This window comes from Vidua chalybeata, chromosome 3 (assembly GCF_026979565.1).
Source record: "Vidua chalybeata isolate OUT-0048 chromosome 3, bVidCha1 merged haplotype, whole genome shotgun sequence".
Lineage (NCBI taxonomy): Eukaryota > Metazoa > Chordata > Aves > Passeriformes > Viduidae > Vidua > Vidua chalybeata.
In genome coordinates, this window is record NC_071532.1 from 12,950,247 (window position 1) to 12,971,240 (window position 20,994).

At 35.8% G+C, this 20,994-nt stretch overlaps 1 protein-coding gene across 6 annotated transcripts in view; it reads right to left on the reverse strand.

Annotated features, from left to right (window-relative positions):
- BIRC6 (baculoviral IAP repeat containing 6) overlaps positions 1–20,994 on the reverse strand; it is a 173,217-nt gene that overhangs the window by 61,344 nt on the left and 90,879 nt on the right. For 5 of the 6 annotated variants that reach the window (XM_053939829.1, XM_053939826.1, XM_053939831.1 and 2 more), the window contains exons 52-60: positions 19,497–19,753; positions 18,239–18,347; positions 17,509–17,730; positions 13,841–14,621; positions 12,820–12,963; positions 11,005–11,134; positions 7,489–7,620; positions 4,995–5,162; positions 2,302–2,475 (exon numbers count right to left, since the gene is read on the reverse strand). In XM_053939829.1, coding sequence (XP_053795804.1) covers positions 2,302–2,475; positions 4,995–5,162; positions 7,489–7,620; positions 11,005–11,134; positions 12,820–12,963; positions 13,841–14,621; positions 17,509–17,730; positions 18,239–18,347; positions 19,497–19,753 — 2,117 coding nt within the window. The remainder of the gene's footprint in view (positions 1–2,301; positions 2,476–4,994; positions 5,163–7,488; positions 7,621–11,004; positions 11,135–12,819; positions 12,964–13,840; positions 14,622–17,508; positions 17,731–18,238; positions 18,348–19,496; positions 19,754–20,994) is intronic. The other variant, XM_053939830.1, reaches the window with a different exon arrangement.

Sequence of the window (20,994 nt, forward strand, 5' to 3'; positions counted from 1 at the left end):
ACTCTTTCATCTAGAAATTAAGTGAAGGTTTTTTATTCTCCAATAAAGAACTTATAGTTGTCTCAGGGTTCTGTGGTCAAGATGACCCTGAGATCATAAAGTCCTTTCCTCCCAGCCCCGCAGCCAAAGAAGACGTCCAGATGCGTTGGTTTTGCTTCTCAAGGTTGTTTGTTATCTCTTACCTATAACATTCTTTCTCTGACCTGCTAAGCTTTGTCTAACAAGTCAGATTGTCACATTCTGTCCACCCTCTAGGGCAGTGTTTACATTTTATACTATTAACTATGTGTACTTTATTTACGATTAATTCCCAATACCTATCACCTATGTTAGACAGTGTGTCTCTACTCTAAACCAATGAAAAAGTGTCACCATCACAGTGAAAGACAGAGGACAAGAAGGAGAAGAAGGACAAGACACGCCCAAATTCCTCCATCTTGCCTCTTGAACCCTATTCTAAAAAACCTCAAAATTCTACTTTTTCACCCTGTGTTAAATTAACTCAAGCTCTGTGACCCGTAAATCTTCACACAAAGTTGGCAGTTTTTGCCATGAGCTAAAATTGAAGCCACAGGTATTTTTGACTTTGTGCCAAGGTCTCTGAGTCCCCTGCCAGGGTCTCAAGACAGCCACGGCAGCCAGAGGGATGTCCTGGGTTCCCACCTAGCTGAAGAAAGGAAAGATAATCTTAACCTTAAATTAGTTTTGCTTCTCACATGTCCTCTCTGTGAGGTGTCAAAATGACCCTCCAGAAAAAGCCACGAGATTTAATTCTATTCTTCCTCATGAAAAAAGATCATGATCTGGATTTCTAACTTTCTACTCACCTCCATCCTCCCAGTTTATGACTAAGCACCCTAATATCTTGTACAACAGACAAAGAAATGAAGATTCTATGTCCTTATGCACACAAGTATATACAGAATATACAGAACCCTACCACAATTCCTTATTGCCAAACATCAGCCCTCTTTGCTGATTGCCATAGGCAAACTTCAGTTTATATTCTGTATATTTAATCTAAAAATCTGTTTTGCAGATTATATTTTTAAGCAATGTAATGCAGGGGTCCTCCAAGTCTTCACAGCACAGCTACATCAAAAGGCAGGAGAGTGGTCTTAGTATTTCTTAGTATTTCTTCACTGTGAACAGTCTGACACCCATGATAATCCTTGGTTATACTCCAAATATATAGCACACATACTATTATTTATTATATTCTTGTAAAAACACAGAAGCACATTAATGAATAACTTGTGCAGCTACCAAAACAAATCTCTTATGAAAAAAATTTTCAACAGCAGACACTATCTTTTAACAGATACTTCATCTTTTAAAACTGTTTCTTCTCTAATTTGAAAAGGAACAGGAAACAGCAGGTCTTTCCCCATCCTAATTCTCAACTTTTAAACATGCGAGAAGCACCGTGTTACAAGGACATCACTGATATGCTGTGGGAGGATCACATTGCTTTGGAATAATATGATTGAAGTGTAAGATTTAACAAGCTTAAATCAGGGAATGTAGGAATATGTACATCAATTCATCCTACTTCAAACACACAGATTATGAGAAGTCTGTCTGTCTGAAGAAGTCTTTCATTGACAGACTAAGAAAAGGTTGCAGATACTTTCAAAGCAGGATAATCCTTGTAAGAAAATGTGCCAATGCAACACTTTCAGTATATACAGCTTTGATGTCTACTCTTCTAAAGAACACAGGCAGAAACATCTGTGGAAATGCACCTCTTCCCCACAGACAGTGGGTGAGTGTCACAAACATATCATATTAGAAAATGTTAAGTGATTTTAAAAGTTGGAGTTATAAGACCTACTTAGATGTCTTAAGAGAAATCTCCATTTGCAAAGCAGCATTTGGTACCTATGATACTGCAATAAAAATTTTCACAGACTTCTCTAACCATTGGTTTCAAACAGCTCCTGTATTACTAAATCTGCCCTGGTTACAGCACACTTGCTAGAGAGAAATGACATACATGTCAAGAAATAAAATATACTGTATCTATACAATCACAATTGTATCACATACAGTATTATAATCAAAAAAGAAAAGTGAAACCAGAGCAAGCATATTGGAGCATCTTATAGACACAATTTAGGCAGGCAATGAATTTGTAATTTATCACAAAGTTTAGCTCTTGTCTAGAAAAGAATAGCTCAGGAAAATCATTCAAGAAAATACAAAAAAACCCACTGTTTCTCATCAAGAAAATCAAAACAATTTTTGTCCAAAATAGAAACATTTTTAAAAGGAATATACCAAAAATGTAAGAACACTCACCTTTTTCTGTGTGAAGACGTTTAAATGAGTCTGTTTTTGATAAGCTTGGATCTGAGATTACTTTGGAACCAAGTTTAACTGTCAAGTCTATGGATCGGTATCCTTGAGGGAGTTTGCGGTCATACAGCAGAGTCAGAAGCTGGGCAAGTGTCATTTCAGCTGGTAGTGGCTGACCTAGACAACAAAGGCATCAAGTCAGAGAGGAAAATTCTGACTGGGTTATTTTAACATACATATCCAGGTGCTGCTCATTACTTGCACCACAGATGCCAAGTAGACTAAATATCATCTGGCTCCAAACTAAGGCCTTAATTTTACCATTTGCTCTCTTGGGAAAAAGGGCCCCATCAGTTTGGAACCAAACATCAAAAAGATCTATGCCAACATTCCCTAAGACAGTCCTGTGCTGACAGCACAAGCACTTGGCACATATAACAAATGGCTAAGGCTGTAATTTGATGTGTATTTTAAGTGGATACTGGCTGTCCCATGCTATTAAACACCACCTATGCATGACCCTTGAATTGTGGGAGCATAGAGGTGTGTGTGACAGGAAGGTAAAACAGGTGGTATTGAACAAAGTGGAAAACAAATAAACTGGCACTTCTTTTTCAGGCCTACTAATATCAAGCCTAGCTCACAACTCCTGTATCAGGAGAGCAGAAGACAGCAGAAAATTAAAAAAAAAAAAAAAAAAAAAGAAGGGCACTGCCAGGACTACTTTTCTCCACAGCAATGTAGCCTTGAAATGCACATGCAATACAGTCCAAACTGATTACTCTAATTCAGATTTTGGCTACTTTGTTGTCTGCAAATATGTTCTTCCCTGAAATTACAAGCTCATCTGAATGCAGAAAAATTTTGTCTGAAAACAAATAGATTTACACATTAAATATTTTAGAGTTGGAACCTATGTCCATGTCCATTTCATCTTGATTGTACTTAATCAAGTAAAACAACATCTAAGAGTTCCTTAGAAACAATCTGTTTCTTCAATTGAAGACTATGTCTTAAGAAAAACAAAAATTCAAAATGCCTTGCCATTATGCAAGTGAGCAAGTTTTCTGCCCTTTTTTCCCCATTACTGATTTTCTTCACATGGCTTATTATTTTCTAACAACTGTCTGCTATGCAAGACATAACCAGATCACAAATACAGAACAGTTTACATGACCATCATGAGACAGTCAACCTTTACCAGCTACATACTGAAAACAGGCACTGGGTTTTGATCTCATCTCCAAAATAGTGGTATCATAGATTATCCTGAGTTAGAAGGGACTCACAAGGATCAAAGCCCAACTCTTGGCCCTACAAAGGAGAGCCCCAAGAGTCACATCATGTGCCTGAGAGCGTTTTCCAAGTGCTTCTTGAACTGTCGGGTGTGGTGCTGTGACCACTTGCCTGGGGAGCCTGATCCAGTGCCCAACCACCTTCTGGGGGAAGATCCTTTTTCTAATACCCAACCTAAACCTCTCCTGACACAACTTCAGGCCATTCCCTTGGGTCCTGTCACTGGTTACTGGTCACTGGGAAAGAGATCAGTGTCTGCTCCTCATCCTTCCCTCATGAGGAAGTTGTTGACTGCAACGAGGTCTCCTCTCAGTCTCCTCTTCTCCAGGCTGGACAAAGGACCTCATCCATCCCTCATATGGCTTCCCCTCATGGCTTTTCACTCTCTTCATTGCCCTCTTCTGGACTATGTTTAATAGCTTTATGTCCTTTTATGTTGTGTCACTGGACACTGCCCACAGTACCCGAGGTGAGGGCGCCCCAGTGCAGAGCAGAGTGGGACAATCACCTCCCTTGTCTGGCTGGTGATTCTGTGCCTGATCTTCTCCAGAAGAGCCCATAACCATCCATCATGGCACACCAATCACTGGACTCATCCCACCAGGTTTTGCTCATCAATTTTAGATATTTTAATCCAAGTAAACAATCCTGCTAATAATTGCCAGAGGATAGCCTCAAAGTTGGTAATTGGATAGTAAGTTTCAAAGTTAGGGATTTTTGGGTGAAAATTACTTTGATCAGAAGTTAGCCACTTAATTCCATTACCTGGATCCAGACAAGAAGCTGTTCTGCATAATAATAATGAAGTGTTTCATCCATATTTCTGTCTTTAATTCCTGATCCAAGTCACTAATATTTCTTCCTACACAAGAGAGATTGCCAATCTTGCTATACCATATTTGATATACATGGAACATGACCAACTGCTTAGGACATGTTGTGTTTTTAAAACACAAATGTTATGGAATTCAAGAATGTTCCTGAACTGGCAAATGAACCTTTCAGAGAGCAATGCAAGATGGTTGCCCACTTAGAACCTGAAGTAATAGGGCATTGGTACCAGGACCATTGGTTCTGCTGTGTATGTGGAAGGAAACCTACGTCACCTTTCAAACCTACCCTATTTGTGAGTAGAAGTGTTTTGAGAGTTTTTTTAGGAACAAGGTATTAAACTTCAAGGGAGATCAATGTAATTGCCACTTTTTTTGAGCTGCTATGATGCTACAATGCTGCAGTTGCTGATCTTAAAATGACTTCCAGTTGAAAGCTGTTTACCAGCCCAGAAGGGCTCCACACTTCCAAGATGCTAATGCCTATTACCATTGTTACAAATTCTTGATCACGTATCAGCCACTGAAAAGACCATAACTTTGATGTTTAAAATGCATTACTAAAGTTACCTGGTAGTAGTTTATGGTACAGATGAAAAACTGGAACACTAATGGTCTTGCTGGAAGATTCTCCTCCTGATGAAGAAGCACCAACTTTATCTGCCATCACTCTTCCTCGTCTTGATGGTGGACGTGGAGGGGTGGATGAAACAGCTCTTTTTGACTGAGATTTCAAACCTAGTACAGAAGTAAAAAATTTCAAGTTGTTCTAGTATTTAATACCTTCAGTTAGCCAAGATACAACATACTTAATTATAGAAAAATGTAAGAACTTTACAAGAACTCACTGGCTAATTAAATACCAGAATAACATTTATGTATAAAACATATTTGGATATAATATGTATATTATATCCAAATATGTTTTATACATACATATGTTTTATACAGTGTATTTTTAGTTAAAAGGCTGTACATTCTCCTAAGCCCCAAACATAAACCAAACCATAACTAGATGATGCCATGCATAAAAAAAGCAAAAGCTATTCTGATTCTGCTCTCATTGAAGTGTCTCACAATGGGCCCTACAGCAAAACGTTTTTAAGCTGTCTTTTCACCTGAAAACAAGAAAGGCAAAATTTTCCAAATTGACAGACATTTCAGCACAGATTATAGATAATAACCCCTCGTCTGGCCTACAGAGGTGACTTTAGCTGCAGTACTGACAGTACCACATATGTGATAAAAGGTATCTTTATATGTGGTTTCCAGGTTCCCGGGCCCCAAAACATTTGAAGTAAGCACTACATGAAAATTAGGAGGCAGAATAGGTACATAAAAGCTTACTGTTATTTCACAGCCTTATATAAGACTGCCTTATCTTAGGACAGCTTCGGGTGACTTAAGGTACAGCAAAATTATACTGTAATCATGTACCCTTCTGTGCAGGTGACAGACCAAGGCAAAAAGCCAGCAGGTCAAAACACAAATACAGACAATTACTAACTTATCTTTGTCCAAGAGCTGCCACACTTCAAATGCTGTAATATGCTTGGTTTCAGCTGATCATTAGAAGCAGGTCTAAATGTGCAACACATTGTCCAGTAATCTCAGTACACTAAACTAGCTTGCCTCAGGAAGATCAGGCTGCAAATACCATCTCCTCCTTCGATTAATTTTACCCATAGGTAAAATGTTAAACACTTTTAACTTCTTGAGATTCTGAGGACACTAAAAAACCCTCAGAATATATGAAAAAATAATGACAAAAGAAGAAAACAGGTAGTAAAAGCAAATGTAAATGAAATAAGTTTACATTTAATCTCTTACTAAATTGGAGAAAATTGGAAACATCAGAAAAAACTAAAATCTGCTTCTTTTTAATAGAAAATGGGCTATATCAGGCAGTAGGATGAGCAATGCAACTGGAATGACATGGCTGACTATGCTATGCCCTATCTTCAAGCTTGGTGTAATATTTTTGTTTCTTTCTAGATTTTTTGTGTTTTAACCCTTTGCTTGGACCTATTAATATTTTAGATACTACTGAAACGTGTTTAACTTGTTTAAGTGGCACCTACTGTAACTATCTTGTCAGATAAAGATGCTGTAATTAACATAGCTATGTTGTTTTAAGTGTACCAAGTTCAGTGGAACCACTGCCCTGTTCAACATTTGCGTCAAGTTATATCTACACCTAAAAACTTGAAATAAAAAGCTTAAGAAATATTGGTGCCAAAAGTCAAAGGAAATCAGTATCTCTGCTTTATGCTTCATGAAGTGTGAATGAACTTGAAGTACCTCAATAATGGTAGAAAGCTAGATAGGAAGGGAGTAGTTTGAAGCTGATTAATCAACTTCAAACTGAAAGACTAATGACTTCTACAGCCATCATCTGAACTGTAACATTGTGTACCACTGCAAAATTACTATGTTCAATCTATATCCTCCAACAATAGGCTTGCATTTCTGTAAGGAAATGGGATTACATGAGAGACTTCTGAAGGTTCGACTCAATAGCTTTTATAAACTGAATGCTCTGAAAGAAACTCCAGTATTAGTCGTTTCCGAGTGGAATAACATGAGTTTATGCCAAAGTCTCCATTTGACAGAGACCATTTTAGCAGAGTAGTTGTTATGCAAAATGTACGGATATCTTTTATTTCCAAAGAATATTTTCAGAAGAGAGCTGACTAAACTCTGTTGTACCAGCTACTGCAAAAAGTAGAAGCAATAATACCCTCCAAGCTCCAGGGGTGTCTTTAAAAAAATCCTGTAAAATACCCTAGCAACAGCATCCACAAAAATATCACTGACACACATATTTAGGTGTACATATATGTGACAAATTTGTCAAAGTATAATCTGCTAGAGAAAACTGTTTCAGCAGGAATCAATCTTTGCTGCCGAGCAGTCAGTTGCATTACAATTGTAGTACCAGGTACTACAATCTTTCTAACCATCACTAGTAACAAAATTAATTATTGGTAGGTATTTTCTTGCCCCAACACACTTTGAACACCAGAAATATCCATTTTATAAAAGATAGAAGAAAAAGACATACCAGAAGCAACAACAACGCTGTAATTGTCCTGAAATCCATTTTCTGCTTTAACTTTTTCTTTCTCCTCATAATTCTTCTTTTCTTTATCTTCCTTCTGTTCATTAATTAGCTTAGCTGTAATACTGGGTGTATCTATGTGGGGATGGAGGGGACAAGGACAAACAAAGAGAGGAAAGAAAAGCATTTCAAGATACTAAGTTGATTTTATTAGTTTCTAAGCCATTAACAAGGCTATTCTCAACTACTGTAGCATTTCAAAGCAACAACACACACAGCAATAGTCTTGTCAATAACTACGAATTAAGGTATCACAGTAATTCTGCCCCTTCTTCCCCCAAAACTCTGTTCTCTGACAATTTAAACCTGTAACAGTATAAAACCATTACTTGATGAGTCAAGTGTTTTCACATTAAAAAATCCACTAAACCACTGCAATCAACCAAAAATGAGATTAAGCAAAAAATCTCTATCCAAACCCAATGAACCAAAAAAACTCACAAAAAATCTTGACAAAACAACAGCAAAAAAATCCAACAATAAAAGAAATAGTAAAGTTTTTTTTTTTTTAAGAACAGCTGCAGACTTATTTAAACAGGTTCTTGTATTTGAGTCTGGGTATCTCTCGTTACATACTGATCCAATTTCAGAACTGGTAAATTCTCTTCCTTTGAAATTGGAAGATGCCTAAAGTACATTACACAACCAAATCTTGAGCTGTTTGCTTAAGAGAACATTAGATTAGTGCAGTTCAACCATTTCAGTTTAATCATTAGTGTAGATCACAACTATCAGTATGTTATTAAATCTAATCTAATTTGTTAAATCACTGATGATTGGTGACAATGGACGATTTCATACTCTGTATGGTACAACAGTGGCCAAAATGGCCAAGTAATTCTCTAATTGCTTCTGAGTAGTAACTTGTTTCCACATAGCCACAGAAGCTTTGAGGTACAACTCAAGACCTAGAAGTACCATCCAGCTACCTTTAACTGTGTGTTAACAGTGGCTGAGGTGCTGAAAGGGACGTGATTTGTCTGCTTGGAAATGTATTATGATTTGTTCCTGAAGACATTAGTTATATCTGTATTGGACAGCACTGGAGACTAAAAAAAGATATAGAGTGTGAAACTACTGCCACTTAGGATTCAACATTCACACAAATATCCTCTCTCTATGTATACATCTGTGTGTATATAGACAAACACATATGTGTGTATATATACACACACACAAATGTATCTATCGATGAGACTGTGTATGTTCTTGGCTTTAAAAAAAAAAACTCATCATCACTATTATTATTAGTACTACTGTTATTATTAAATTTCTGAATGTCTCTAGTTTTGTCCCACTGACTCAATGTTGTCCACCTACTGTTGGGAAATTTAAAGGTCATTAATAAAATTATTATAGAAGGTTAAGCAGTGGTATTGTAACTACTTAGGCGATACCCAGATTTGATGTTTGATGTTTTTCTGAGTCAAGCAGTAACTCAAGATTAAGGTGCATGAAATACAAAACAACTGGTACTCATCCAGGCAATTCTATCTGCTGTGTACTGCACATTTTCTTCCTATGGTGAAGGGATGCAAGCAGCAGATCTATCAATTATTTCAGGCACCCCTTCTCCCCGTCTTTTATTAAAAGCTGGGAAAAAAGTACCAAATGAATATGGTTCTTGTGATTTGCAGAAAGTATGAAATGGTTAATTTGAAACATTAACAGTAGTAAAGAAAAAAGAAGCTAACCCAAGGGACAGATTTCTGACACAAGATCTCCCTGATTTCCTGTTGCTGTAGTGGTGACAGCCTTTTCTTTATTTTCTACCCCAGTCCACCCCTTCTCTCTCTTTCACCCCAAACACACAGCTTGCTCCTCTAATATTCAAGCCTTCTTTACTCTGTCCTAACCATGGACTTCATAGAATGCCATACAAGAACTACAAAGCCAAGGCATAACAATGCAGTAGCAAACTCTAAAGTTATGGTGCCCTACAAAGTCAGCACTTGACCATTTTCAATTACAGACATGACAGTTTACCACATCATCACATTCTCCTCTCCAGTCCTTACTAGCACTGGCTATCAAGCTGATAACAATACACCACTAAGGCAACTACTCAGTACAGTTTATGTCACTGCTCAACAACTGATCCCTACCTCGTATGGAGTGACCTTCCCACCCATTACAGTAATGAGATCCTTGTGCAGTTTGTGGTCAGAAAAACCTTAGTAAAATTTCACACATGACTCTCTGGACAGTAAATAAATATAGAATTCTATCAGAAATAGTAAACTGTTCATTGATAAATAAGATACAAGCATTTAGCTAGGAATGGATATTTTCCTATTAAAATCCTAAAACACATCTTGTCCTATCTAGTATTGTGCCAAATAACATTTTAGTACTCCTATCAGCTTGTTAGGTAACATTTATTGCCCCAACAAATTTGTAAATGTAAAAAATTTCCATAGGTATAAAAAAGCAATAGTAGTTGCTTTTAACTCCATGAAGACCTATCTCATAAATTAAAAGTTGATCTACCCTGAGTTCCAAAGAAGTACACATTCAAGTAAACCTACAAACAGGAGCATACACACCTAGTCAGATGAACAGTGCATACCCTTCAGTGCACATCTCCCATATGGTAAAAACATAATTGCTCTAATGATTTTTGATTTTTCTTTAGTATATTGAGAATCACATTTTAAGAATAAAGAGGATAAAGTCCTGGATTTTTTTTTTTTTTTTTAACTAGACATGTATAAAACTGATTTTTCATTTAACATGACCGAACAATTTCTACTCTATTTATTACTAGAGGAGAATCAACTTGCATCTTGCCTGGCTTTACCTAGAGAGCTCTGGCATGGACATGACATCTTCAGTATGAATTCTCGTCTTTAACTAATTTTTAAAAAGTTATTAACCCTAATCTTTAACATATAGTTCTGTTTCCTAAAGTATTTAATAAGCACTAAAATTAAAGGTGGGATTAATTTTAAGATGTCTACCATTTAGGTGTCAAAATCCATATTATGGTCTGTGAAAGCCTGATCAACAAAGTTCCCTACAGACAGATTTATCTCTCAGTGTATATTCAAGTAGTATGACTGAAAGTACTGAAAGTACTGGAATTTAAAAAACAAATAAATAAATTATCCTCTCACTGTGCATAATTTTAAAATTAATATCTTAAAGTAAATTATACTTTTCATTTTTCATTTAGTAAGTGAACACAAATATTTATATGGCAGACAAATGTATAACCACAGAAATTAGATGGAGCCTTTATCAAGGTCCTTTTCACAGGACATACATCTCCATCTTGAGATGTATCACTAAGTTCCAGGACATTTAACTCACAAAATTTGGGGAAATGTAATGAATGGATGAAAGACAGTGTGTTTTATTTGCAGTAGCACTTATATGGTCAAACAAACAATATAATATTTTTTTAAAACTGCATTTTAAAAAGAAGCAAAACAAAACCATGAACTATTGCAAACTTGCCTGACACACGATCAAGAACTTCTGCTAGAGTTGTTGAGACAGGCAAGTGAAGAGTACGAAATTTGTGTCCAGCTCCATACATTGGATGTTGAATTACATGACTAGTAGCATTAATTCTACCTTTGTACAGCTGAAAGGAAAAAACAGTCAACATTAATTATGACTTTAACACTGAGAAATAACTTAAACCACTATGTTCTTATAAAGCCACGTCACCTAGACAAAGCTAAATTCTTAGTATGCTAAAAAAGAAAACTAATATATCCTTCAACTTTGGAGGTATACAGTAAAAATACATCAAATTAGGACATGTTTAGTTTTTTAACTCAAAATAATTTGATTTGAAACCCTACAATATTTTTATCATACCAGAAACAGTATGATATCATCTTTGCTTTAAAAAAACTATCATTTTACATAGCTGTAATATGAGAGAAAAATTGCATGCCTGAGACTTGCAATTACTTAGGAAATGAAAACTTAACTATGAAACTAAATATCGAAAAATAACAATATACTTTGAGTAGAGAAAGATGATGTTTCTCTGTTGCTCTGACTTGAGGAGGAAGTTTATTCTAGACTTAATATCTACTTTTTGTTATTATGACAAATAAGTCACCATTAGCTAAAACATTGCAAATATTTTACCATAACGGATTTTAGACAGCCCTGAAGATCTGTTTATTAATATGCACTTACAGGACCAATTTATTGTGCAATGCAATAAAAAAAAAATTGTATTTGCTGACAACCAGAACTAAGCTTCTGAAAAAGTTTTGGTAAGAACTTCTAAGATGGAAATGGGGAACGAATCTTTGAAAAGTTATGTTGTTGGGTATTCTAGAAGTATATCCTGTACATCTACATTATTTTTAAGGTTTCTCTTTGCATGTTATAGGAGGAATCATCTCAGTAAGAACACAATTTCCCACGGTTTTTAATATACGAAATGGAACTATGACAACTTCAGGACATTTTTTCTGCTTTTACCTATCTAGTAACAGCTTTCTTTAAAAACCTTTTGTATGTAAAACAATTAACAGAAAACTGATGCTACCTTTACACTATCAATGGACCTGCTAACAATTATTCAGCCAAGTTAGAACATTTAAATGTTTGTACTAAAACTGTATTTGTGCCTCCTTTTCCATTTTATACTGTCTGACCCAGTTTCCCTCTCATGTATCTCCTGCAGTACTTTACTTCTGAGATGCAGAAACCACAGCAGCAAATACTGTTTTCTGGATGGGAGTATCAGATCTTTTAAAGAAACTTGTGGTTTTATCCTATTTTTTTAGTCACAGCCGTCAAGGAGACCACTTCAGGTATCAATTGTAATTGTGTTCCTGTGAAGCATGTGGGACCATAAAGCATACATCTGCTTTATAAATTAATTCACATATTTGTCACTCAATTTATTCATGGCATTTTGGCTAACTGCTGAAGCACGTCTGCCAATTTTGACTATGGCTGATCCTTAATGAAACTGCTAAGGTCTAGCGAACAGATATAGTATCTATATTTATTGCTAGTGTGTAAGGGTACTATTAAAAAGCCTTCTGTAAGATAAATTTCAGTTGTCAGATCCTTCAGAAGCAGTATATTTCCAATAAATATTTTGTGTTATTGTAACACAGTGCCTTGAATTTTCTTCCAAAATGATGAGTTACAATTCAACGGCACTTTGCTTTCCAAAATTCCATAATGTGTACAGCAGAAAAAAGCTGCTAACATTTCAAAGTTGAACATACTCAGACTTAAGACCTGAAGGCTAAATTTATTCCACATTTACCATACGGTATCAAAAATTCTTACTGGACAAGGCGACTGAAGAAATAAAGTCACTTTCTCATCCTCTAGCATCAGCTGCAAAAAAAGCCTCCTAATAAATCCTGAAATATTTCCAGAGGTTGGGAGGTTCCCACGCTGAGGAGAGGACTGGAACAATTCACAGAGAACCTGAGAATGCAAAATGATACCAGATTTAAAATATTTCTACATTTAGGTCTTTAAAATATAGCTCTACACAGCCACAGTAGGCAGTGCCCGAGATCCACTCCCAATTATCACACAAACCAGCTCAGAAATGAGCACCACTGAAGAAAATACCTGCAGCAATAAGGCCTTTAATATAAAAGTTTAAAAATGCTGACTACAGCACCAAAGTAATTGTAAACATGTAGATTTCTCAAAAATATAAAAAACTGAAAATAAAGTAGTTATAAAAACAGCTTTTGAATCCCTAAAGCAAACATTTCCCATGGCATAATGCACTATTACTCCCAGCCATTAACAGAGAACCGACTCAATTTTTTACTGAAGTCTATTTCTTCCTAGACCATCATTATTTTTAAAGCTGAAAAGCCATTTTCTCATTATACTTGTATTCAGCTATGTCTGCAAGGTTAATGAATGTGACAAAGATAGCTGAATTTGCTCTAGAATGCCAAATGCAAAGCCATACCCTGTATTTCCTTGGACACAGTTTGCACAAGCAAACTTCCTAGGATATCTCCTTAGGTTACTAATATTAAATATGTGTGAAGCTTGCTGTTCAAATTCCATTCCATAAAAGTTTAGCCCTATCCAGTTAAACAGTTTTTTGGATTTCAGTCTAAAGTTTATTTCTCTAAACCAAGAAGAATACAAATCTATATACTGGACAGCCATTCCAAAACATTTTTATATATTTCAGACTCAGGTCAACAAGCTAACAATTTTAATAGAAAATTTCTCCAGTCAATGACAGTTTACAAAACCCCAAGTTATTATAAAGAAAGGTAAAAAACCCAGAAAGTTTTCAAAGTATTAAAATATCATTATTTTTCTCTCTCACCTGTGCCATAAGTCTCTGGTTATTAGGATGGCAAGAGATGCACTGTAGGAAGAAAGCAACTGTTGCATTTTCAATTGCTGTCCGCTGCTGAGTGGTCAGTCCTGTGGTTACAGTTGAAGAAAGCAAGCTGGATCTTGCACTGGTCTGCTGTGCCGTCACATTGTGTCCTCCAGAGGTAGCACCAGAATGGCACAACAGGAATAAAAGTGCTGTCCACAATGGATTGACTTCAGAGCCACCCAACCAATCCTTCATCATGTGGCTGTTGCCAACTTCTGTCAGAAACCTGAGAACAGGAGCAACCAGGTCTGCTGTGATGGGCATTTTATTAAAGTGCTGTGGAACATGGTGCCTCCTGAGCCTGTCCTGGGTGATATCCATTGATTGTGCAGTGCAGTCAGAGCTAGAAGTATGGTTAAAGCAAAAACTAGCAAGACTTCTTACAAGCAGTGAAGGCAAACCTGAGTCCAGTAACTGCTTGATAGCTTCAGGAGACTGAGATGAGGCAGCAAGCGTAGCCAGGTGAGACTCTGTTAGTGCAAGAGGGGCTTGTGCATTTTTAGAGTCATCTGTCAAAGATGAACTAAGGTCCTGCTTTTTGCTGTCATCAGTCATAGACAGTCTGTGCTGACACTGCATTGGAGGAGGAGTGATACCCATCCATCCCATCAGTAAGGAAAAATAATTTGGGTGGATGTGGCACATGGAACAAAGCAAACTATCAACAGCTTTCTTCAAAACCATGTTGCAGGGAAGAGACATGGACCAATTAAACAGTGACCTGTAGAAGACAGAAAATCATATCAATACATAGTCTGCCAGTTATTTTTCCTTTTTTATCACTGGTTCATACAACATTTTTGCAGTTTTATGATTTATTATTATAGAAGCTACTATGAAACACTCCATGCTGAACTTGGAAACTTCTGGATCACAGTATCAGCAGGACGCTGATTACCCAAAATGCATTTCTCAACTGTATGCTTAAATTTCTTTCACCATACTGTATTTTAAATAGATATAAACCAGCTGCACACAATACCCAGATTTCAGTCTTTTGACAGTTGTCATACATCTCATCCATTTTTAACCAACTGCAATCTCTTTCTGCTGTCAATTCTCCAAGCTGCAGCTGTTAGGGTCACACACATGACCCTATGTGTGTGTACAAAGGTCATTTACATGAAGGTCTCAATTACTTGTAAGAACTTTAACATGTTTAAAAATTTTTGAAAATTTCCCTTATTAGGCATTTTCCTAAAGATGCTGCTAAAAAATGAAAGCAGCAACAACCTTATTGGTTGGACCACACACCTTTGTTATCCTTACTTGACCTAAATTTAGGACACAACAACAGAATTATTCCTCAGTGATTCTAAAATCCCACCTACCTTTGGCATCACATCCAAGTACCAGCTGCTTGAATGGGCACATGAGTGCAGAAGCTACTTTAGCTCCTGTTATTCAGCTTAAATTTCGAAGGGGTACTTGTAAAGTAAAATGAAAATTTCTTCACACAGACTTGTCCAGAGTATGTGAAGTACTTCAAAAAAAAGCCAGTTTTCCAAACTGCATTCACAGAACCTTGACACCACAGGTGTTACATTATCTTAACATTTACATACAGAGGTGAACACGCACTTCATGCCATTCAATGCTAGGTTTTTAAATTAAATTTGGATATATTATTGTATCTTTCATTCCCATTTGAAGACAAGGATTGTTTTCCCTTCTTCTGGATGGAAATGTTATTCTATGTTTAGTCTAAGGGCATCCTAGGAACTCAAAGAACTCTCTGGGTCTAACCAAAAGTAGGATTTATCACCAGTCAAGGGTTGATAAAACCCCTCCCCAACAGAAAACTCATCTCAGTGGCTAAATGATCTATAACTCTGGAAAGACAGTCACAATTTCCAAAAGTCCACATGTAATAAAGCTACACTTAACTCTTCTCCAACTATATATTAACACAATCCAAATGCCAAAATCTTCTGGATGAGTTCATGCTCTATGAAAAATATGGTTTTTTTCTATATACATATTTAAAAATAACTAAGGGATTAGCATCCACTGGCCAAAGCAAAAATACTGAAATGGAAAATGGGGATGATGGGAAAATATTTCCAAGAACAAAGTGATTTATCACATGAAGGAGAAACTTGGAGCTATAGCTAGAATCCATTACAATATTTCAAAAGTTACAATATCAAAGAAAATGAAGAACACACACGAAAAGTTACTTTCATTAGAAAAATTATTTGCCCATACAACTCTGACAAAAAAGCTTTTATATTTATTAAAGAATATATTTTATAATTTGCTCCAGATGGTGGCCTATATGAATGATAGTTTTATATCTGGGAGGAGGCAGGGAACAGGGTCATATTATAACTTGTATACTCAAACTAGGTACAAACTATCATTTCTCTCTGTAATGAAAAAAACTTTCCTCCAAAAGACAGGAACTCAGCTGTGAAACCCACTTTTTTATAAATCTAATTGGGCTGTACATTTCAGAAAGTCATTTTTATTAGAGCTTCTCCTTTTCAAATGTTAAAATGTATCTTGAAAATATATTTCCGTTAAAGTGTATTGCTAAAAGGACTAATTGACCTGCAATTTAAAATCCTTAAACAGATTCCCAAGATGAACAAGCTCATTTTTAATTAAAAAATATCTACATCACTGTATCAGTGACATGTCTTTGGAAATTGTCTTCCTTGAAGTCGTGTTGCACATATGTAAGAGTTCCACATGCTTGTACCTGTAACCTTAACTTGATGATGTTTTAATGTCTGACTATGCCTAAAGGAGACTGGTTGTGGAAAAATATGAAGGTTTCCTAAGAACAACAACAAAACCATGCACAAAGATCTTTTCATTAACTGCAACTGCATTCAACAGTACAAATCAAAGATGCCTGACTAATGCCAGATACAGTAATTTAATAATTATTTTTCTGTAAAACATGTGAAACAATGTTATGTGGTTTATTTTGTTTTGTTTAAATGGAAGAGGTAGTTAAGCAACATAAATTGCAAATATTAGACCATATATTTTCATTTTGGGACTCACTAAGAGTATACATTTGGTGTATAGAGTGAACTTCTCTTTAGAGTGCATCAAAATGAAGCAAATTCATAGTTTAAGATTCACTCCAGATTTTGGGCCTTCATTTCTTTCAGGTCAAACTGGCCATAACAGAAGTGAAAACTCCAAGAAAACATTTCCACCTTCCCACCTCTCAGTTATAGATATTGGATACTGAAACAAATAAAATAATGTTTCTGTAACAGCATCCTAATGAAGATCACTTATATCTACTGTGAAAATTACTGCAAATAATTTCAACAAGAATAGTCCATTAAAAGACCTCAGGAACCAGCTTACCTTTCACATATATGCAAGTATACACATAGATTTCCTGTTTCATTTCAGATTTTTGGGTCTTGAAACACAATTATACCTGGAATATGTGAAGTGCAGCTTTGCATTTAGAACTACAAAACTATCTGTTTGGATATCTTTAGGTATCCACCATCAATTAGCTTCAGGCATATCACTTTCCACTACTATTTCACAATAAGTGCCCTTCCAGTTGTATTATATCCGTGAACAAAACAACTTCATTATAAAAATAATGTGGTGGTGAACTTTGCTTTACTTACTCAAAGAGCTCCCTGTCCAGCAACGCCGGCAAATCGTATTCAACGAGCAATTCGTAACTGTGCCACAAAATTGCTGCTACGCAATGCAGGTGGGAAGGAGATGGCATCAAAAGCCCATACTCTCTGGTTGAGCTATTGGGACAGATGTAGCTGACCCGGCCACTTTTTTTCATAGCTGCAACTCTTGCAGAATCACTGACCCATTTCAGCAATGCTTGAATTCTGCAAGACAAGATGATGTTGCACATTATAAACAAGCAAAGAAACACTCAGAGTCAAATTAGCTTGCTGGTTTTTTGTAATCCTATTTACATATTTATCTCTTTCTTTGAAGTAAAGTTCGAGAGTGAGCTGAAGCTCTTTTTTCCCAAGACTTAGATCAAGGCAAAAATTAATTTAAAAAATTTATCTTGGACAGCCAAATGAACCTTCTACAGAAAAAGAAAATATAGCAGGTATCTGAGTTCTGACTATTTGAGAGAAAAGTAATTTGAAAACCAAAGTTTTATCACATTTATAAGAGCAGAAAAAAAGAGGGATAGCATTCCCTGGAAAGGATGAAAAGAGCTAGGACAGAAAGCTGGGAAAGCTTTTTCAGATTTCTGCACTTCCATGCTACCTTATAACCATCAGCTTCCAAAAACATTTGATTTTGTGAACTAATATCAAGCCAGTGTTTAGCAGGTTATTTTTAGTATATGCTTCCATATGACAACCCAAATAACATTACCTATCTTTTGTTCCAGGATCTTGAGTTGTTCCAAGCTGATAAAGAATGTCTATTGTGGAGTCAGAAGAGAGACCATTTAATCTTCCAAACAGTAAAGGGCTATTCAGATCTTGCCGCATTCAAAAAAAAAAAAAGGGGAGGGGAAATAATAGAAGTACTTACATACGTATTTTTAAGTGTACTAATGATATTATTACAGAATTGCAATATTAACATTGAATTAAGTTTTCCCATTAATATAAGGATGAAATTTCTATACACCACTGACTCAAAACTGTGCATTTTGTATGTCCAATGTTCAGCTTTACTATAAAAGAAAAAGCCACTACAACATTAATCAGATACAGGACTTATAGGTTTACATAGGAGGGCTTTCTTCAACGTAATCCAAAAAGACATGACTAATTCCAATAAAGCTGTCAAACCTCTTGCTTGACAGAAGCAAATGCTTTTCTCAAATGAAAGCTTATTTAACTTCAATTTCCATCAATGGGATTACAGTTGAAGATTTCCACAGATTATTTCCTATTCAGCTTCTCCTCATTGTGCTCATCCTCTGACCTGCCAGAAAGTACTTTCCTATCTAACAACATTCCAGCAAAAAGAGTAGTCTATGCTGAAACACTAACTCATAGCAAACGAAGTCATAAGAAGCCATTTTAAAGAGAGTGTTTTCTGTTAGCAGCCTCAAAACAGGGAAAATTGAATTTGTTTTCTTTTATTTAGAAGCTACAAAACAACAAAGTGATATGAAACCATACATACAAAACCCCCGGTGCACTAACAAAACAGCTTCTGCAAAACTTCACTGTGGGACATAGAATAGTAGTTGTATCTTCATTATGTACCTCCACACATAAATATTTTCAATGCTTAGTGCTATTCAGAATTCATACTGTCCTACAGACTACTGCTGCATTAGTTTTCCTTAACAGCATTTGTGGCAGTGCTCTTTATTTCAAAACATCTGGACACAGTATCTAAAGTAAGAGGCATTTAGGATACACTCTGCATCCTACACTGTCTTCAAAACACCCATCTAATTATGAAAAATCAAACAACCCTGGATGCATGGCTTTATCCTAGTAGGACTACCCACATACAAAAACTGTGATACTTAGAAGCCCAAGAAAGCACAATGTCAAGTTCTGGCAACCCAGGTTCAGAATCAGAAAGCAACATGCAAATATACTGTATTTGTACTTTTATACAAGCAATGCTTTTAAGCAACAACTGAAAAGAAATACACTGCACTCACCTGCAGGATCACTCCCTGATGCCGAGCAGTTTCTAAGAAGAATGTCAATCAATTTTAGGCCAATTCTGGTAGACTGAAGCCCAATTTTCACAAGCACAGCCTCAATGTTTGGAGAATGCATCCCACAGTAAGGGGACATTAGTAAAGCAGCACATGTCTGCAACAAATTAGCAGTGGGTGCTGCAGCACTGGCCATCATTCCTTCCAAATCACTTATGTGAGTGAGGCAGTGGTGTAATAATCTTAACCATCCAATACTGAAAAGGAAAACAGAAAAATGAGCTAATGTATTATTTTATTGTATTACTTTTTATCTGTAGCACAACTACCTGTATTAGATTACAGGACAAGTACTGCAGAAAACTTCTGTGACGTGATCAAACATCATCTGAGCAAAGTAAATGACTGAATTTAAGACCACAATGAAATACACATTAGTAATGCTATTGCAATCATTGGATTAAGATTATAAAAAAGGCAGGATCTGTGGGCAGAAAGAGTTAAGAGCCTGCAAGTTTTACTACTAAGGTTTTTCAAGATTTCTCGATTCACATACATATTTCTTCCAACAGGAGGAAATCCTTCCCTGGTGAGGAAAGGATGAAAGGGAAAATGTTTATATATGGGGATGGGTGTGGGGCAGGTTTGGGTTTTATTGACTGTTGGGTTTTTTCTTTGTTGGGTTTTATTTGCTTGTGTTTCGTTTTTATTTACATCAACATGAGTAAAAAGTGCAACAGTAGTTGACATTAAAATTATACACCTGCACAACTTCCCTGACATTACAAACTTTTAGGATCATACATATTTACAATAAACTACAGTGAACCTTAGGGAACCTGATTTAAAATGCATATAGAAAAAAGCACAGAAATTAAAAATGTGTTAGCTACTACATTTTCCTCATGTCTCTCATTCTTTGACAAAATCACTCAGAAGTTCTTTTGATAATGAATACTGAGAAATAAACCTATTGTAATCAAATCAATTTAGAAACACATCTATTAGACTTTACACCACAATACTATTTAAACTAGAATCATGAACAAGATAGCAATCTAAGCTGTATGTGAAATAAATGGCATCTTTCACTGACAAGTTCTAAATTAGCAGGTTGTTTCCACAACTAACCTTTACCACAGTTTTAAAAAATGCAAACCCTATTACAGATCCTAAATTAGGCTTACAATTTAATTTTAGGAATAATTTATTCCAAAATCAATTGGATTCATCAATTAAAAAAGAGCAAGTTCTCTGTTACATCTAAAACAAAATTTATGCCAAGTTTATTGAATACATGTTTTACATTACTGTCATTGTTTTATTGAGATACTTACAACATTAGGCTGAAAGGTAAAACAAAACATTTCAAGAAATAAGGAATATACACTCACCTTCTTTTTTTAGATACTGGTTATTCTTGTGTGACTTTATTATAACCATTTCTGAAGTAAATATAATATAATTTGGCTATAGTAATTTTCTTCACTGCTATTTA